At 33.1% G+C, this 14,528-nt stretch overlaps 1 protein-coding gene across 3 annotated transcripts in view; it reads right to left on the reverse strand.

The window, feature by feature from the left end:
• The window catches only part of LOC118184145 (protocadherin Fat 4-like), a 517,728-nt gene that overhangs the window by 199,157 nt on the left and 304,043 nt on the right, over positions 1 to 14,528 (reverse strand). For all 3 annotated transcript variants that reach the window (XM_085819903.1, XM_085819902.1, XM_085819904.1), the window contains exons 16-21: positions 8,550 to 8,635; positions 7,212 to 7,296; positions 6,948 to 7,076; positions 4,461 to 4,772; positions 1,994 to 2,233; positions 774 to 1,034 (exon numbers count right to left, since the gene is read on the reverse strand). In XM_085819903.1, the coding sequence (XP_085676029.1) occupies positions 774 to 1,034; positions 1,994 to 2,233; positions 4,461 to 4,772; positions 6,948 to 7,076; positions 7,212 to 7,296; positions 8,550 to 8,635 (1,113 nt within the window). The remainder of the gene's footprint in view (positions 1 to 773; positions 1,035 to 1,993; positions 2,234 to 4,460; positions 4,773 to 6,947; positions 7,077 to 7,211; positions 7,297 to 8,549; positions 8,636 to 14,528) is intronic.

Raw genomic sequence — 14,528 nt, forward strand, 5'->3', positions numbered from 1 at the left:
CTTTAACTATGATGTGGAAAACTACCCTTTAACTTCTCACCGCTTGCGTTTCGACCATACATTCTATGACGAATATTGCTCATATAGCTGCCTTCTATTACACCCTGAAGTTTTGCCTCCTTGTTCAGATTCACCCTGTATATCGATATATTTCGTGAGAGTAACAGGTCAGTAGTGGGAAGTCAAGCATTTTTCGATTTTTTCAGAAGGCAAACTAAAAGAGGCGTCTTTAATATTATATATATTTTTACCTATCTATATTACTCCATATTTTGATTCTCTGAACGCCCTCTTTCTTTTCTACATGAACGTCACTCAAAATTGGATGCATTTTAAAATCAACAGTGTTGTAATCAAGATTTATAATAAAGTAAATTTTCACCACTGTGCGCGATGTAGATTTATTACCCATCCAAGATAACGAGAGAAAAAAATCCCCCTTACTGCTTATAAAAACGTAATTTCATTTTTATATCTTTTATGATTCGAATGTGTCTTATTTCCTTTATGTGATTTTAATAAATAATAAATCAAGATACATACTTTTAAAAACATTTAAAAGTAATATGATGTCAGCCATTTATATTTTTCTTGAAAATAAGTCTTACCAACATTCATCTGAAATGCAGTATTATCTAAAATTGTTCTACCACATTTAAAGTACAGATGAACGTAATTTGACTGCATCACAATACTTGTAGCTGGAAAAACGTAACAAAAATTCTGCTTATTAAAAACGTAGATACATAAATACCAAAAGAAAGGTGTCTTACTCTGAGTTGGAACACTTGTTGATTGTTAGGTGGGTCTCTGTCTACAGTTTCTGTAAGTACGAGTTCTCCGCTTCTAGGATTGATCCAGAATCTCTCCAGGGAATTGCCGTCGCCTATCCAGTAGATAATGGATTGGTCTTTTGGTCCTCTGTGGGGATTCGTGGCATTTAGGTAGCCAATGCTTTCGCTACGTGGTAAGTTTTCGGGAATTCTGAATTGGTAGGACTGGCGGTCAAAAACAACTAATTCGTCGTTGACATCCTAAAGCAAGCAAAAATATATATATATATATATAAATATTGCTTAAAATATTTTGATTGGTTTTACTATAATAAAAATAAACAACAAAAACAATTTAAGGAATAGAGTTACAAGAATACAAACAATATAAGAAATTGAAAATTAAAATCGCAAGAATATAAACAATGTAAAACATTAGGAATTGAAAGTACAAGATTGATTTAAGCCTGTAATGTAGATTTAAGTCTTCAAAAATAAATAATTATAAAATCAGAGTTTGAGCCTGCTATATATTAATTTATTAAAAAAATCAAAATTATGCATGCTACTGATTTTAATCATGAGCTATACTTTTAAGGCCTAGCAACCAAGCTTAAAACTAATAAAAAATTCTATACGCAGCTTACTGTAGTTAATGGTAATCTTTCGCAAAATGAAGTTGAAAAGAATTTAAAATAAAATCTTAGTAAACTATCAGATATAAAACTTTGAAAAAGTAAGTTACATTTAACAATTCATTAACATTATCTTGGTATGGAATGCTTTTTGTGAAGAGCAGCATTCCCCTTTTTTTTTTTTTTTTTTTTTTTTTTTGGAGGGTAAAGACCTTTTTTATTTTATTTATTTATAATTTATTATGTATTATTTTTGAGGTATTCAAAAGTAATAGAAATTTTATAAATGAATTTATTACGAGTAAAAAGTAATTAAGAAAGATAACAAATTATGTTATCTCACGGCATTAAATTTAAATATGCTATATCTAGATCTCTAATAACCGGATAGATTTCTAAGAATAAAATAAGTATTTTATAAAGCTTGCTTAGTTACAAAATCAAAAATTAGAAACATTTCTAAGAATAAAATAAGTATTTTAGAGATGGCTTAACTTTAAAATCGAAAATTTGAAATGAAACACTCTATATGACTTTTTTTATAATAAAAATTTGGTGTCAAATGACAAAACCAATATATCATACCATGACTTTAATGACTAGTTTAACAAATGGGTTTGCCAATGCAGATGCCTGGGGTCCCTGGAATGGTTTGACGTTTCTTGCAGCGACGTGCAGAACATATTCGGACTGTCGCTCAAAATTCAGTTTATCCGCTGTAGTTACAATGCCGTTATCCTCATCGATTGTGAACATTTTTTCTTCATTACCACCAACTATGAGGTACTTTAACACAGCATTTTCTCCCGTGTCATCGTCTTTCGCCTGGAAAAAAAATTAGTTTTAGGAACATGTTTGTAAAAAAAGGTAAGAAATTAGGTAAACTGTAAATCCCCACACTATGTACATGGATGAAAATAATATTTTCAACAAAATATGGAGCGTAAATATTCGTTACAAAATTGATAAAATTCACGATTTGCATAGCTACAACGGAAGCCGGTTAGTATGATTCCGGTAAAAGTCATCATTCGGATATTGTTGTCGAACTACCAAAGCCCCGCCTATTTGCATAAGAAAACATGGAAAATGCATTCCTAATTGTGATCAACGATTCGGCTATTTTTATCAAAATATTACGGAATAATCTTTTTAACTGAAGTAAAATCAATAACGTTTGTGGGGATTTATTTAGTTTGACTAACAGTTAATTTTTAGTTAAACCAACTTTCCTTTCAGTCTCGTTTTCACCCAAGCTTTCCTGTCAGAATGCTAATAAGCTAGTGCACGTGTATTCAAATGAGGTAGAAAGTACTATTTAAGAGTTCTTGGAAGGTGATTTTAGAGTGCATTATGCCTTCTTTGAAGGCCACGTTTCTATTTTCAATTGCTAGCGATTTGTTTCTGTGGGATTCTAGCCATTAAGCTTGTTTCCGCCGCTTCAACGAGTCAGAGCCTTCCTGCGCGTAAAATATCCTGTGCCGTTAGGCTAAGTTTAAAGCATTTTATTTTAAGTTCAACATTACCTGTTTGAGTTAAGCAAGAAATGTCGGCATTATGTAAGCCCAAGTGGACCCATCTGTGAATCTATTTTTCTTTCAATAAAGGATTCTTTGCACCCTTGTTCTGACTTTTTTGTTGTACTAAAGACCTCGGGATGATTCCTCATACAGGCTTTTAGAGCTCGTTAGTTTATGCTACCAAAGAATACGAGACTCTGTAAGTCAAATTGGAGTATTAAAATTGTCCCCAAATAATGGATTATGAAGCCAATTTTTGTTCATTTTTTTTTTCAAATTTTTTATTTTAGTCTACCATTTAAAACTAGGCAAAAGAAAAAAAAACTTAGGTTGACTTCGATTTTGAATATATATATATATTGATTTTGAGGATGATCAGATACAACAGGTCCTTCTTCTTCAGGAAAAAAAAAAATTCTGAGAATTCCCCTCCGATCTTAAAAAAAAAAAAAAAGAAAAGAAATCCCCTCAAATCATCTACGCCAAACTAAGGTTACTTTTTTGCACATATTTTAAGTTCGTATATTCTCTTCCAGTGAATGAAAATAAAATCCTTCCAGAGAATAAAACATTTTTATCTCCAGGGCGAGACACCGCCTATAGGAAATTTTAAAGATATGCTCTTTTTAAATATTTTGTGATTTTGCTGTTGAACTGAATTTTATTATATATATATATATTTTTTTTTTATTATTTTTAGCGTAAGTGCGAAGTACATACTATTTAATAAATAAAGTTAACACACAAAACGTTAATCATAAAAAGGCTTAAAAAAAAAAAAAAAAAAAAAAAAAAAAAAAAAAAAAGCTTTATAATCCATCTTATTTAGAAAACTGAGTATTCACATGATGAACTGAGAAAAGACTGAAAAAAATCTACCCAAACACTTAACGCTACATACGGACTTATAAACATATGCTGCTTTTAAAATTTTGTGATTTTGCTCCTGAATTATATATGGCGTAAGTGAGAAGAAAATGATGCTTAATAATAAAGCTAAAAAAGCAAAAAGAAATGTGTTAGCAGGAGGGAACACAGTTGCAGACTGGTTGACTGCGAACTCCGCGGCAGCGTGAAAAAACTTAATAAATCCTTTTAGACGATCGTTAAAATCTGCAGTCTTTCACATTTTTTTAAATGACTTTAGTTTCCACATAGTTTGTTTTAATCAATTACCCATTATTCACTGAAAGATAGTTTTAAACAATGAAAACAATTTATTGTATTGTGCTCATGCAAATAAATGCGATCGACATTCATTATTATCGGATTACACAATAGTAAAGTTGAGGAGAGGGAATGTCAGTATGATAAAGAAAACAAAACACTTTTGTTTTATGTTTTCATGAAAAATATTATCGCTGTATTCTTAAAGAAAACAAGCCTGGCAGTATCATATCTACAATATCTTTCATGCAAGATACTCTTATAGTAAAGAGAGGTTATTGTTTAAAATACTGATTCAAGGATAGGAGTAGGCAATTTAAATTCTATTCACCAACAACAGTCTTAAAAGTGCATAAAATACTTACGTGCATCTTATGAACAGTATACGGTGGAATTTCTTCTTCGGGAACACTGACTACATATGTGTCTGAATCAAAATAAGGCGGACTGTCATTGATGTCTTCCACTCGGACACCAACAGTAGCTGTTCCACTCAACTGAGGAGTGCCAGCATCGAAGGCAACCACCAGGAACTCTATCATAGCTTCTCTTTCTCTGTCCAACCTCCTTCGGCTAAGAATATTTCCAGATTCATCTATGGTAAAAGCCTCACTAGCCTGATCGCCAAGCAACTTGTACCGGACTACAGCATTGCGGCCAGAATCACCATCCATTGCCTGAAAGATTAAAATAAATGAAGAAGAAAGAGAACCAGAATGATTAAAATAAATTTGTAATGACAGATCTGTATAGTTTTATATTAGTATTTCGTCTGTACTTTTAATTTCGTCAGTTTCCACAAAGAGGCAATTTAATTGACGCGTTTAAGTGCAGATTTCTTGGGTTCAAAAGATAATCTTTGACAGCTATTCTGGAAGTCACTCTATTAGTTTTCTCTGAAATTAAATTTAGATTTAGATTGCTAGCCGTAATTCCTCCGTAACAAATTTAGGGTCTGAGCCAAAGCTCAATATTTACTTTGCATTTAATATTTTAATTTTACCTGAGCATTTGTCTCGAATTTCCTGCAAGATTCTAAAATTCAATTTTCTGTTATTGCTTAGCAGCGTATTGCTTCGGTTCAGGCCAATAAATGAAATAAAAAGGTTTATTTTAAACCTTCTTCTGAGTTTATGTTATTTTTTTAAGACTGGATGATAAGTCGTCTGATTGTCTTTACGGCTCTAAAAGTTAACGCAGAAATCACATATAACTAGAGCCAGAATAATTAGTTTTTTTTTCCGATTTTTAATGGCAAAGACAATTATCGACAGAACAAGCAGATAAAGAAGACTAAAAGAAGAGTCCACAGTATAAGCTATAAATCTATTTTGTATCTCGTCTCCCAATATCTCTCCCAGAGTGATTCGGCGTTAAATGCACGACAACGACTCAGATGTGAGGGATCCATTTCGTCATGAAGGTTGCACAATTTACAAACTGGGTTTGGGATAGTCTTCATTCGATGCAGATGTTTCAAGAGACAATCATGGCCAGCAACAAGACGAAAGACAACAGATTTCTTTCTTGGTCATAAACGAATGTCAAAAATTTTGTTAATCCACATTGCATAACTGTTCCTTTCGGTAACGTCTTTCCAAAGCGCTTCTCTGTAGTAATTTTTGAATGCCAAAAGGGATAGCATTATCAGTTATTTAGAATATACTGACCCCCTTTCTTTCCCAACAAATTTGCCTTATCATTTTCACGAAGGCCACAGTATGATGGTATCCACTACATTGCAACTTCTTCGCCATCCTGAGCTCACTGCTGACATTTCAAAACATTAGCAGACACTGGTGATTCAAAAGGAGAAAGGGCAAGAAGATCAGCTTTAGAATCAGAGTGTACGACAACCTTTGAAAAATGTTGATGGTGACACTGGAGTTAGGGTATGGCTATGCGCCTGACCTCAATCTCAGCATCAAAAGTAGTCCTATTCCTTCCAATAGGATTGTAAAATGAAAAAAGCTTGCAAAAGACGCCAATGTCTGCATTGATACTGTCAGCCAACACAGCGCCATCCGTAAACACATGTATCCGTTCACTCTTGGTTTCCAAAGACATAGATTTGAAAATTTGGTTTAATAATAATAAAGATAATTAAAGCTGTTTTTTGGGGTGTACATACCTCAGCAGCGATATTTTTGTTACTCCGCAAGTAACTGTGACTAAATATTTTTCAATTTAGTTTTTATCAACAAGACGCAATTTTAATAAAGCATTAATATTAAGTTTTACATTCTTTCTACGTTTGTGGATGTTTAGAGTTCTAGCTAAGTGCGAAGAGTTCGTTGGAAATACAAGAAGTTTACACAGCAGTTTAAAGTTAATTAGGTTTGATCTTAGAATTGTTATAACATATTTTCGAAAATGTTGCTTTTAAATGAAAGACCCTTCACTTGAAAAGGAACCAAAATCATCAGCGCACTTGAGTGACCTAAACAGTAATAATAAGGATTCGTTTTCATAAAACCTGAAATTTTATTAGTATCAAAGTAGTATCAAAGTATTTTGATGCATTACTTTTCAGAGTCAATGCTATAAGATATTCTCACCGAAGCAGAATTTATTCATCGTTGTTTTCAAATCTACGCTAATAGACACGGCCCTATAGTCAATCTGAGAGTTTCGACACAGCTCTCTTTCACTGCCGCAAAGCCTACTTTATTTATTTTTAAGAATGAGGCAATGATTTATAAAACATTATAATATTTCTGTGGTTTCTAATACGGTATAAATTCTGGGGCATATAGCCTTGCAGTCCGAGGTGGTAGTCAGCACTGAACTGAAAACACCGGAGTATAACGAAAGACGCAATTAAATATAAACACAGGATAGAAAAGAATTACCAGTATGGATCCAACTGTAACATTCTCTTGCATTTCTTCAACTATAGAAAAATTGTAATAATTATGAGTGAAAACGGGCTGCTGATCGTTGATGTCCACAACATTGACTGTCATTGGCGAAACTGCAGTCTGGAAAGATAAAACAACAATACATCGGTATTTTAATTTGCTGAGAATGTGACAAAATATAACATTTAATAAATACCCTACGTGTTTATACATATATGCACATGAAAGATATCAGCAGCAGAAAAGAATACATACGTTTATACCATCAGATACTTGCACCAACAAATCGTAGCTTTGCTTCTTTTCGTAGTCCATCACGGCAGCCGTTAATACTTGACCTCTGTACAGGAAAATAAAATTAGTTAACATAATTTGCATAAAAGTGAGAAACGGCAATCACAAGCACAGTTTTATGTGACTTCATAATCATAATTTCAACTGAAATTATTTTTGATACACGTATGAGGTTCCTTTATGTCAATCACCATGTGTGCTTACCCATGTGTAAGTGGGTACGAGCAAGTTTTCCTTAGAAAGTCCTCCCCGATCCCGGAAGGAATCTCTCCTTTTAAGCAGATAAAGATTCACCGTAATCAAATGAACAAAAACCTAATGCCAAGCGCGTGAAGCTTAGTACATACTTGACGTTGGACTGATTCATGCTGTAATGATAATAAGTTTAATTTGTTTTACTAGCTTCAGTAAAAATTTTCGATGCGAGTTTTTTTTAATTAAAGTTTAGCTAACCCATTTAATTTAAATCCAAATACTTTAACCTAGCACTTAAATACCTGTCATCGAAACTACGAGTATAACTGGCATTCTAATCCACAGTCTGGATTTTAAATTTGTTAATTAGTTTAGTTATTACCTACGATCTGTAGATTTTCATAAATAATTTTAACTGGCCTTTACTTCTATTGCTCTACTATTCCGTATTTAAAATTCTGCCTGGTAATAAGCGGCTAAAGACAACAAATTCTAACTTTGAGCGTGTTAAGTAAAATATAGCGCAGATTAGTAAACGTTAACATATTACATATCGACTAATAGTTCACAATTTATTGCATATTTAACTACTTAAATTAAACTGCGATATTTATTACATATTGTATTCAAAGTATTTTATTAATTCAATTAATTCATTATTAAGGAAAAAATCAATTCTGTCATTAATTTATTAATAATTACGCTTACTTTTGTTTTTCAATTTAAAAGAGGTTACATGTTTTTAAGGAAAGATTTTTTTCCTCTTTAAACTGTTAAAACAAAATAAAAAAAACTGTTCGGTACAAATGTAGTGACCCGAACACAATATCATGGCGTAAACTAATAATTATTACCATCTAACGAAAACAGTTATAAAACATAAGGCTCCGTTCATGAAATAAATTGTCCATAAATACAACGATCAATACGAATAGAATCAGTAGCTAAAAATCCACGGTGATTAAAGGATTCGTATCAATATAATCTGTTAATTATTTTTAATTATAATTAATCAACTTTATTTTATTAGATACTATCATGGACGTCATATTGAGAATGAAATTTAGTTTACAGTTTAGAAAAAAACTTTAGATTTATACTTACGTTGAAGGGTTAACCACAAAATTGCCTTCATCGTTACCAGCAACGATAGAATAATGAAGCACTGTATCAGCATCCGGATCTTTGGCCTGAAATAATACGTAAAGAAATGATTCTCTTAATATAATAGGCAGGGTGTAAATGAGCACTGTTTTAAACTTTACTCAAATAAAGATTATTAAAGTCATGTCCAGAAACTATTAGATTTATAATGATTTTTATAAATACATCGCATAATACTGTACAGACATAAGGATTTTTTTGAAGTAGGAGACATGAAAAATAAGCAATGCCCTCGCCGGGACACGAACCTGGACCTGTCGAATACGCGTCGGTTGTGCTACCGTTACACCACGAAGGCATGCAGAAAAGAGGGAGAAAATAACACATTACCCCTAACTCAGAACTGTCTACGGCGAAGTACATTACGCTGTCTCACATAACGTTTAATTCGTTACGCGCATATTTTCTTCATGTTGTCTAAATCATTATATTGTATGAAATATTTCTATGAATTATTATTTTGATACTTACATATATTATGTAAACAGTTTTTATAATATCTGGCATAGTATGTGTTTCTATGAAACTGTTGTAAATAATATTATTAGTCCAAAGGGGCTTTGTCCCTGAAGGACTATTGCTTTCGTTTTGCGATTTTGCGTCGGACTCATAAACGTCGGTTCACTTTTCAAACTGTTGCCACAAAATGTTAGAGTCCTGCATTATATTTGAAGAAATTAAATAATGAAAAATCTGCATAAATGATTGTCTATTTCTCGCATTGTGATAAAACAATGGTACATAGAGCCATCGAATTTTGAATGACGAAATCCTACTGCGAATATGGGCATTTGAAATCCCAAATTTGGAATTTGTTTTATTATAGATTTTATATTTTGTAAAACTTTAACGAATTTTTGATTTACAAACTCAATGCTTTAAAAGCGAGAAATGGCAACGTTATATAGAAAAAAAATACTTTTATCTCCAGCTCGCGAGACTGTGTATATCGGAAATTCTAAATATATGCTTAATTTAACATTATTTTGCGATATTGCTCTTGAACTGAATTTTATGGTTTAAGTGCAAAGAACATGATATTTAATAAATAAAGGTAACACTCAAAACGTTAAAAAAACGCCCCTTTGTACGTAATTTAAAATCTGAAAAATTTCAGATTTTTTTTTTTTAAATTTATTAAGCGGAACTTTTAAACTTTTATTATAGTATTCACGTGTAGCAACACAAGATCCCAATATATTTCTTTCAAGGGCCTTGTATGTCCATGTAACTCAACAATATTTGTTTCAGTTTGCTTGCCTGTCCAGCCACCTAGAGGCTTGGCAATAATGTACAGTAGTAGATTTTCTCCGCCAGAGAATACGCAATAACAACTTAACATAATACTCGGCCTGTTATCCTCGCACAGAGAGAGTCTAGACATAAGCTTTAATAAACTTAATATTTACAAACATTAACAAAATAGAAAATACAATGGAACCTCGAGATACGAGTTTAATTCGTTCCAGCATTAAGCTGGTATAGCGAATTTTTCGCATCTAGAAACAAATTTCCCCATTGAAAATAATGGAAATCTAGTTAACCCGTTCCGCTTCCCCTCCCCAAAATCTCATTACCATCTCATCTTCAGTCGACGTACCTGGTGTTTTTTGGAGAAGGTCCAAGTACAGATTCTTAGCCTTAGCGCAAATGGAATCGCCTTTTAGCTGCTGCTCGTTAATCCACACCAACAACAGCTTCTCAACTTCTTCTAAGAGTTTTGGACGGTGTTTGCAAATAACGGTAACTCCTTGGCATCAAGATTCTTAATCTCTTCCTTTTCCTTCAGAATAGTGCAGATCGTCGATGTCGAACGGCCGTAAGTCTTTGCCAATTCCTTCACTCTAACACCACGCTTATGTTTATCTATTTCTTTCTTAATTTCAACGGCCATGGCTTCCTTCGTTTTCTTTGCAGCATTATCTGAGACATCGTGATCAACAGTCTTCATGATGGGAGGCATCGTGAAATAATTATTTTCACGTTAAATGTAAAAAACAATTAACTCACAAGCGCACAGACACGTAGATCAAAGAATACTAAGTGTTCTGACGAGGAGATTCCCCGGGTCGAGGCGGACCGGGAAACAGCCTGGCTCGCTACTCGTTCCTCGAGTCAATGCTCGTATTTAGAGACGAATATTTCGCCCATATTTTCCTCGTATCACAAATTTCTCGTATGTAGAGATGCTCGCATCTCGAGGATCCACTGCATTAAAAAAATTCGAAGTGTTCCCTTTTCTTTACTTTAAACGTGAAAAAATTTATAACAGTTCTCATTTCAGTATAAAAATAGAGAGCATTGTTCCATAAAAAAAATCTATTTTGACTCTACAAATTTATATGCACTTTTGGCCGAAATAAAATGACGATCACTTTTTTAACTGATTTAAAAAGAAAAAGAACAACTTGCATTTCAAATGGCTCCACTCGTGCAAGACATTTAAGGCATTACTTTTACACCTCTTAAGTTATAGCAATCAGGATATCCAACAAGTAATCTGAATGTTTCGAATGCGACCTATGGAGTAAACACAACTGACTTTTGTTTTTCTACTTACAGATACCTAAGAATCATATATATATGAATTTGATATTTAAGAAAAAGTTATACTTGCTGCTTTCCTTATACTAGATTGATCCAAAAGTAAGACAAAATTAACAATTTAAGAAATTGAAAGGCGCAGGTAATAGTATGATGCAATTTTTACAAAAATACACAGGATGTCAGGGGATATTTTTTAATAATGAAATATTTTATTGCCAAACTAGTTATATTTTTCACCTACTAGTGGTGCTTTAGTTGTTTCAGAACATTTTTAAAATATTGCAATATCCTTCCTAACGCAGCTCGGATTTTTAATGTCAGACTATAAGGTATTTTATCCCTCCTTTCTGCATGCCTCCGTGGTGTAACGGTAGCAAACTCGGCACATATTCGAGACGTCTGCGTTCGGGTCCCGCATAGGACATTGCTCATTTTTTGTGTTTCGTACTTCACAAATTCTAATGACTTTACAAGACTACTTATAAAATAACACCTCTTTTGTTTTTCAAAAGGCTATTTCGAGAGAGGAAATATTTTATTTTTAAGCCAATATTGTATTTCTTTTTTTTTTCCTCCTCAAAATGATGACTGCATCATTCGTAGCTAAAATCATGACTTTTTAATTTTTCTTATAAATAATGGTTTTTTGAATGCAATAAAAGTGTAAAAAATTTTCCTAGAAGCCATAGAGTTTCCGAAATTATTCTGACAAATGTCACATTATTTTAAAGTAGCGAAAACCGAAGACATAATTCTCCATTCCCTACTTAAAAAAATAATATTTCTTCCACACGCTCGTATTTGTTTCTTTTACTATATCGTGTATTTTATGACATGAAACATTGCAATGAAACGGTGGTTTGAATAAGTGTAATAATAGTGAAAGAATAAGAGTAAATAAACTAACGCTAACATACTAATATCTAATCGGAACAATAACTAAGTTCGGCATACATCGTAAGCCTATACAAGTTATGTACGATTAGTATTACCAATGTTATCGAATGCGTGAATGATAAAACGGTCATTCGATAAACGTGATATATTATCTGACAAAGGCATCTGTTACATCAGACAAAATCCATTACATCCGCAATATTGTTCATTGTAAACCTCAACTAACCTACCTTCATGTGCAGAAACCGGTTTACAAACTCATCGTAATTCCAAACAAGTAATTAGTAACATCAGATGTAGTAAGTATTAAGGGATATTGTCACTTACTTCATTTAAATCTAATAAGAAATAGATTGCCATGATGGCCTGTTTTAATCTAAAATTTTTAAAATCTGGTTCTTAGTATCATTAAGGGAATACATTCTGGTATTCCGCTTTTTCCTAGCTTTTACCATACTGAAACCATTTTCATGAAAACCACACGCATTTTTTACCATTGTTTCCTTTATTTTACTCCCCCCTTCAATTTTTTTTCTTTTTTTTTTCTTTTGTATTACAGGAAATGAGTATAATTCTGAAAACTGAATATTTATCTGTAAATATGCTTGAATTACTAAGTGTAATAACAGAAAATTCTTGCCGATACCAACCTTCAGATTTGAGAGAGAAAATAAGTATAAATTTGAAATTTTCATTGCGTCATCATTGCTACTGTTTGTGCATGTTTTATAAAAATTCAGTAAATAAAATTCAAAAATTTAGCTAAAAAAATTTATTTTGCTAAAAAAAATCCTGCCCGCCGGCTGCTTTCAGAACGCGCATTTTTGAGTCTGAGACTGCTGAATTAGACTAAAAGCTAAAAATATTTTTGACTTGAAAGAAATTGGTTTTTCAATTTTGATTTTGAAAAATAGAAACACTTTTGTGACTCTAAAAATATATAAGATATTTAGACTTGAAGTACTAGACGCTTGAAATTAAGATGAAAGATGTAAATTAAAACAGACACGTCCCTTTATTAAAAAGGCAATTTTTAATAAATGTCTTTTAAATAGCTTTTAATTAAGACTTTTCTAACTATTACTCTCTGTTTATGTTAACAGTACTATGTTATAGCATTTCTATTAAGCTGTTATTATTAAAAGTATTTCTATTCAAAAATGTTTGTTAGCAACAAAAATACTGTTACGCATTTTATATATATGCAAATAATTTTAGTGAAATTGTAATATTTTTTGTATAATGTAACATGAAATGCTTGAAAGAGACGAAGCTCTGCCGGAAAAGTAAGATAACGGGGTAAAATCTATTTAATATTGAGTTAAATTGCTATGTCACTAAACTGGCGAGATATCTCCAAGCCGGCAATGTTTTTCGCGACTAATTTTTGTCGCCACATTTGGCGAGAAATAACCAAAAGTTGCGATATTTTGGTCCCTGTATATCTATAATTGGTACTGTAACTGAGTAACTGTAATAGAACTCTGCGTGTAACTGTAACCGTATCTGGGCCCTATGTGAAACTTTACTCCCATATGCCTTTCAGTAATTTCGGGAAATACAAGATACTAGAGATTTCTAGATGGTCGTGGGAATGCTCTGTAAGACCAGACAGAGCAGCAGTTTCTTAGTTGTTGAGTTCAACATGAGTTCGGATTATCGAGAGATCTCCGTAGGAGCTTCGCCTTTTAAGTGCGCCTTGCATAGCGTTGTGTTTAACGTTCTTAGTATTTTGAAGTGTAACTACTGATTGTGCTCTGAATACTGAGAACTGCTGTACTAGAGCTCTTGTGGAAGGCCTTGGGAAAGGTCACTTATTAGCCGGCTTCGGGGTCTGGCAGGTCTGGCCTCTGGATCTCGGGGTCTCTGAGCGGTTGGATCCGTAGCCGGGGGGGTACTCCTCCCTCCGGTTTGCTGGGTAACGGCCTTCTGCGACGGGCTCGCCCATACGACTGGCAGGTAGCTCTTGTGGAAGCATATGTCTTAGTGTATTAGCACAATGGCTACGTATGGTTATCTAGATAAAGGTGGGCGTTGCGCTATACCGATTAACCGTATTGGTAGAGGGGTGGTGCCCACGTCCTCCGTCGCATATCGCATGCTCTTGTCGAAAGTTCCAGAACTCTAAAGTGTTTCTTTCCGTAAAAATAAACTTCATCTAGCTATCATCGGTCCAGCGTCCATTCAATCTATTACAAACCCGTCCTCACGCAGCAATACTTTTCATAAATATGAGTTTAAGACTCATTAAATTGAGCATATCCATGGGTTTGAAGCTTCTAGAAATAGGTTTATTGATATAAAATCATTGAAATTGGAAAAGAAGCTACAGTTATACGCTTGGAAGAACTCATATTTTGGAACCGAAAATTCCAAAAATTAAAGTAGATTTACCGTAATTAAGTGTAAGTTACGCATAAGTGAATAGATTTACAAGATCCATTATTTAAAGCTGAAACAATGAGTTATAAAATC

The sequence above is a fragment of the Stegodyphus dumicola genome, chromosome 7 (assembly GCF_044657685.1).
Source record: "Stegodyphus dumicola isolate Sdum_Otavi_A_Nest chromosome 7, ASM4465768v1".
In the NCBI taxonomy this organism is placed as follows: Eukaryota; Metazoa; Arthropoda; class Arachnida; order Araneae; family Eresidae; genus Stegodyphus; species Stegodyphus dumicola.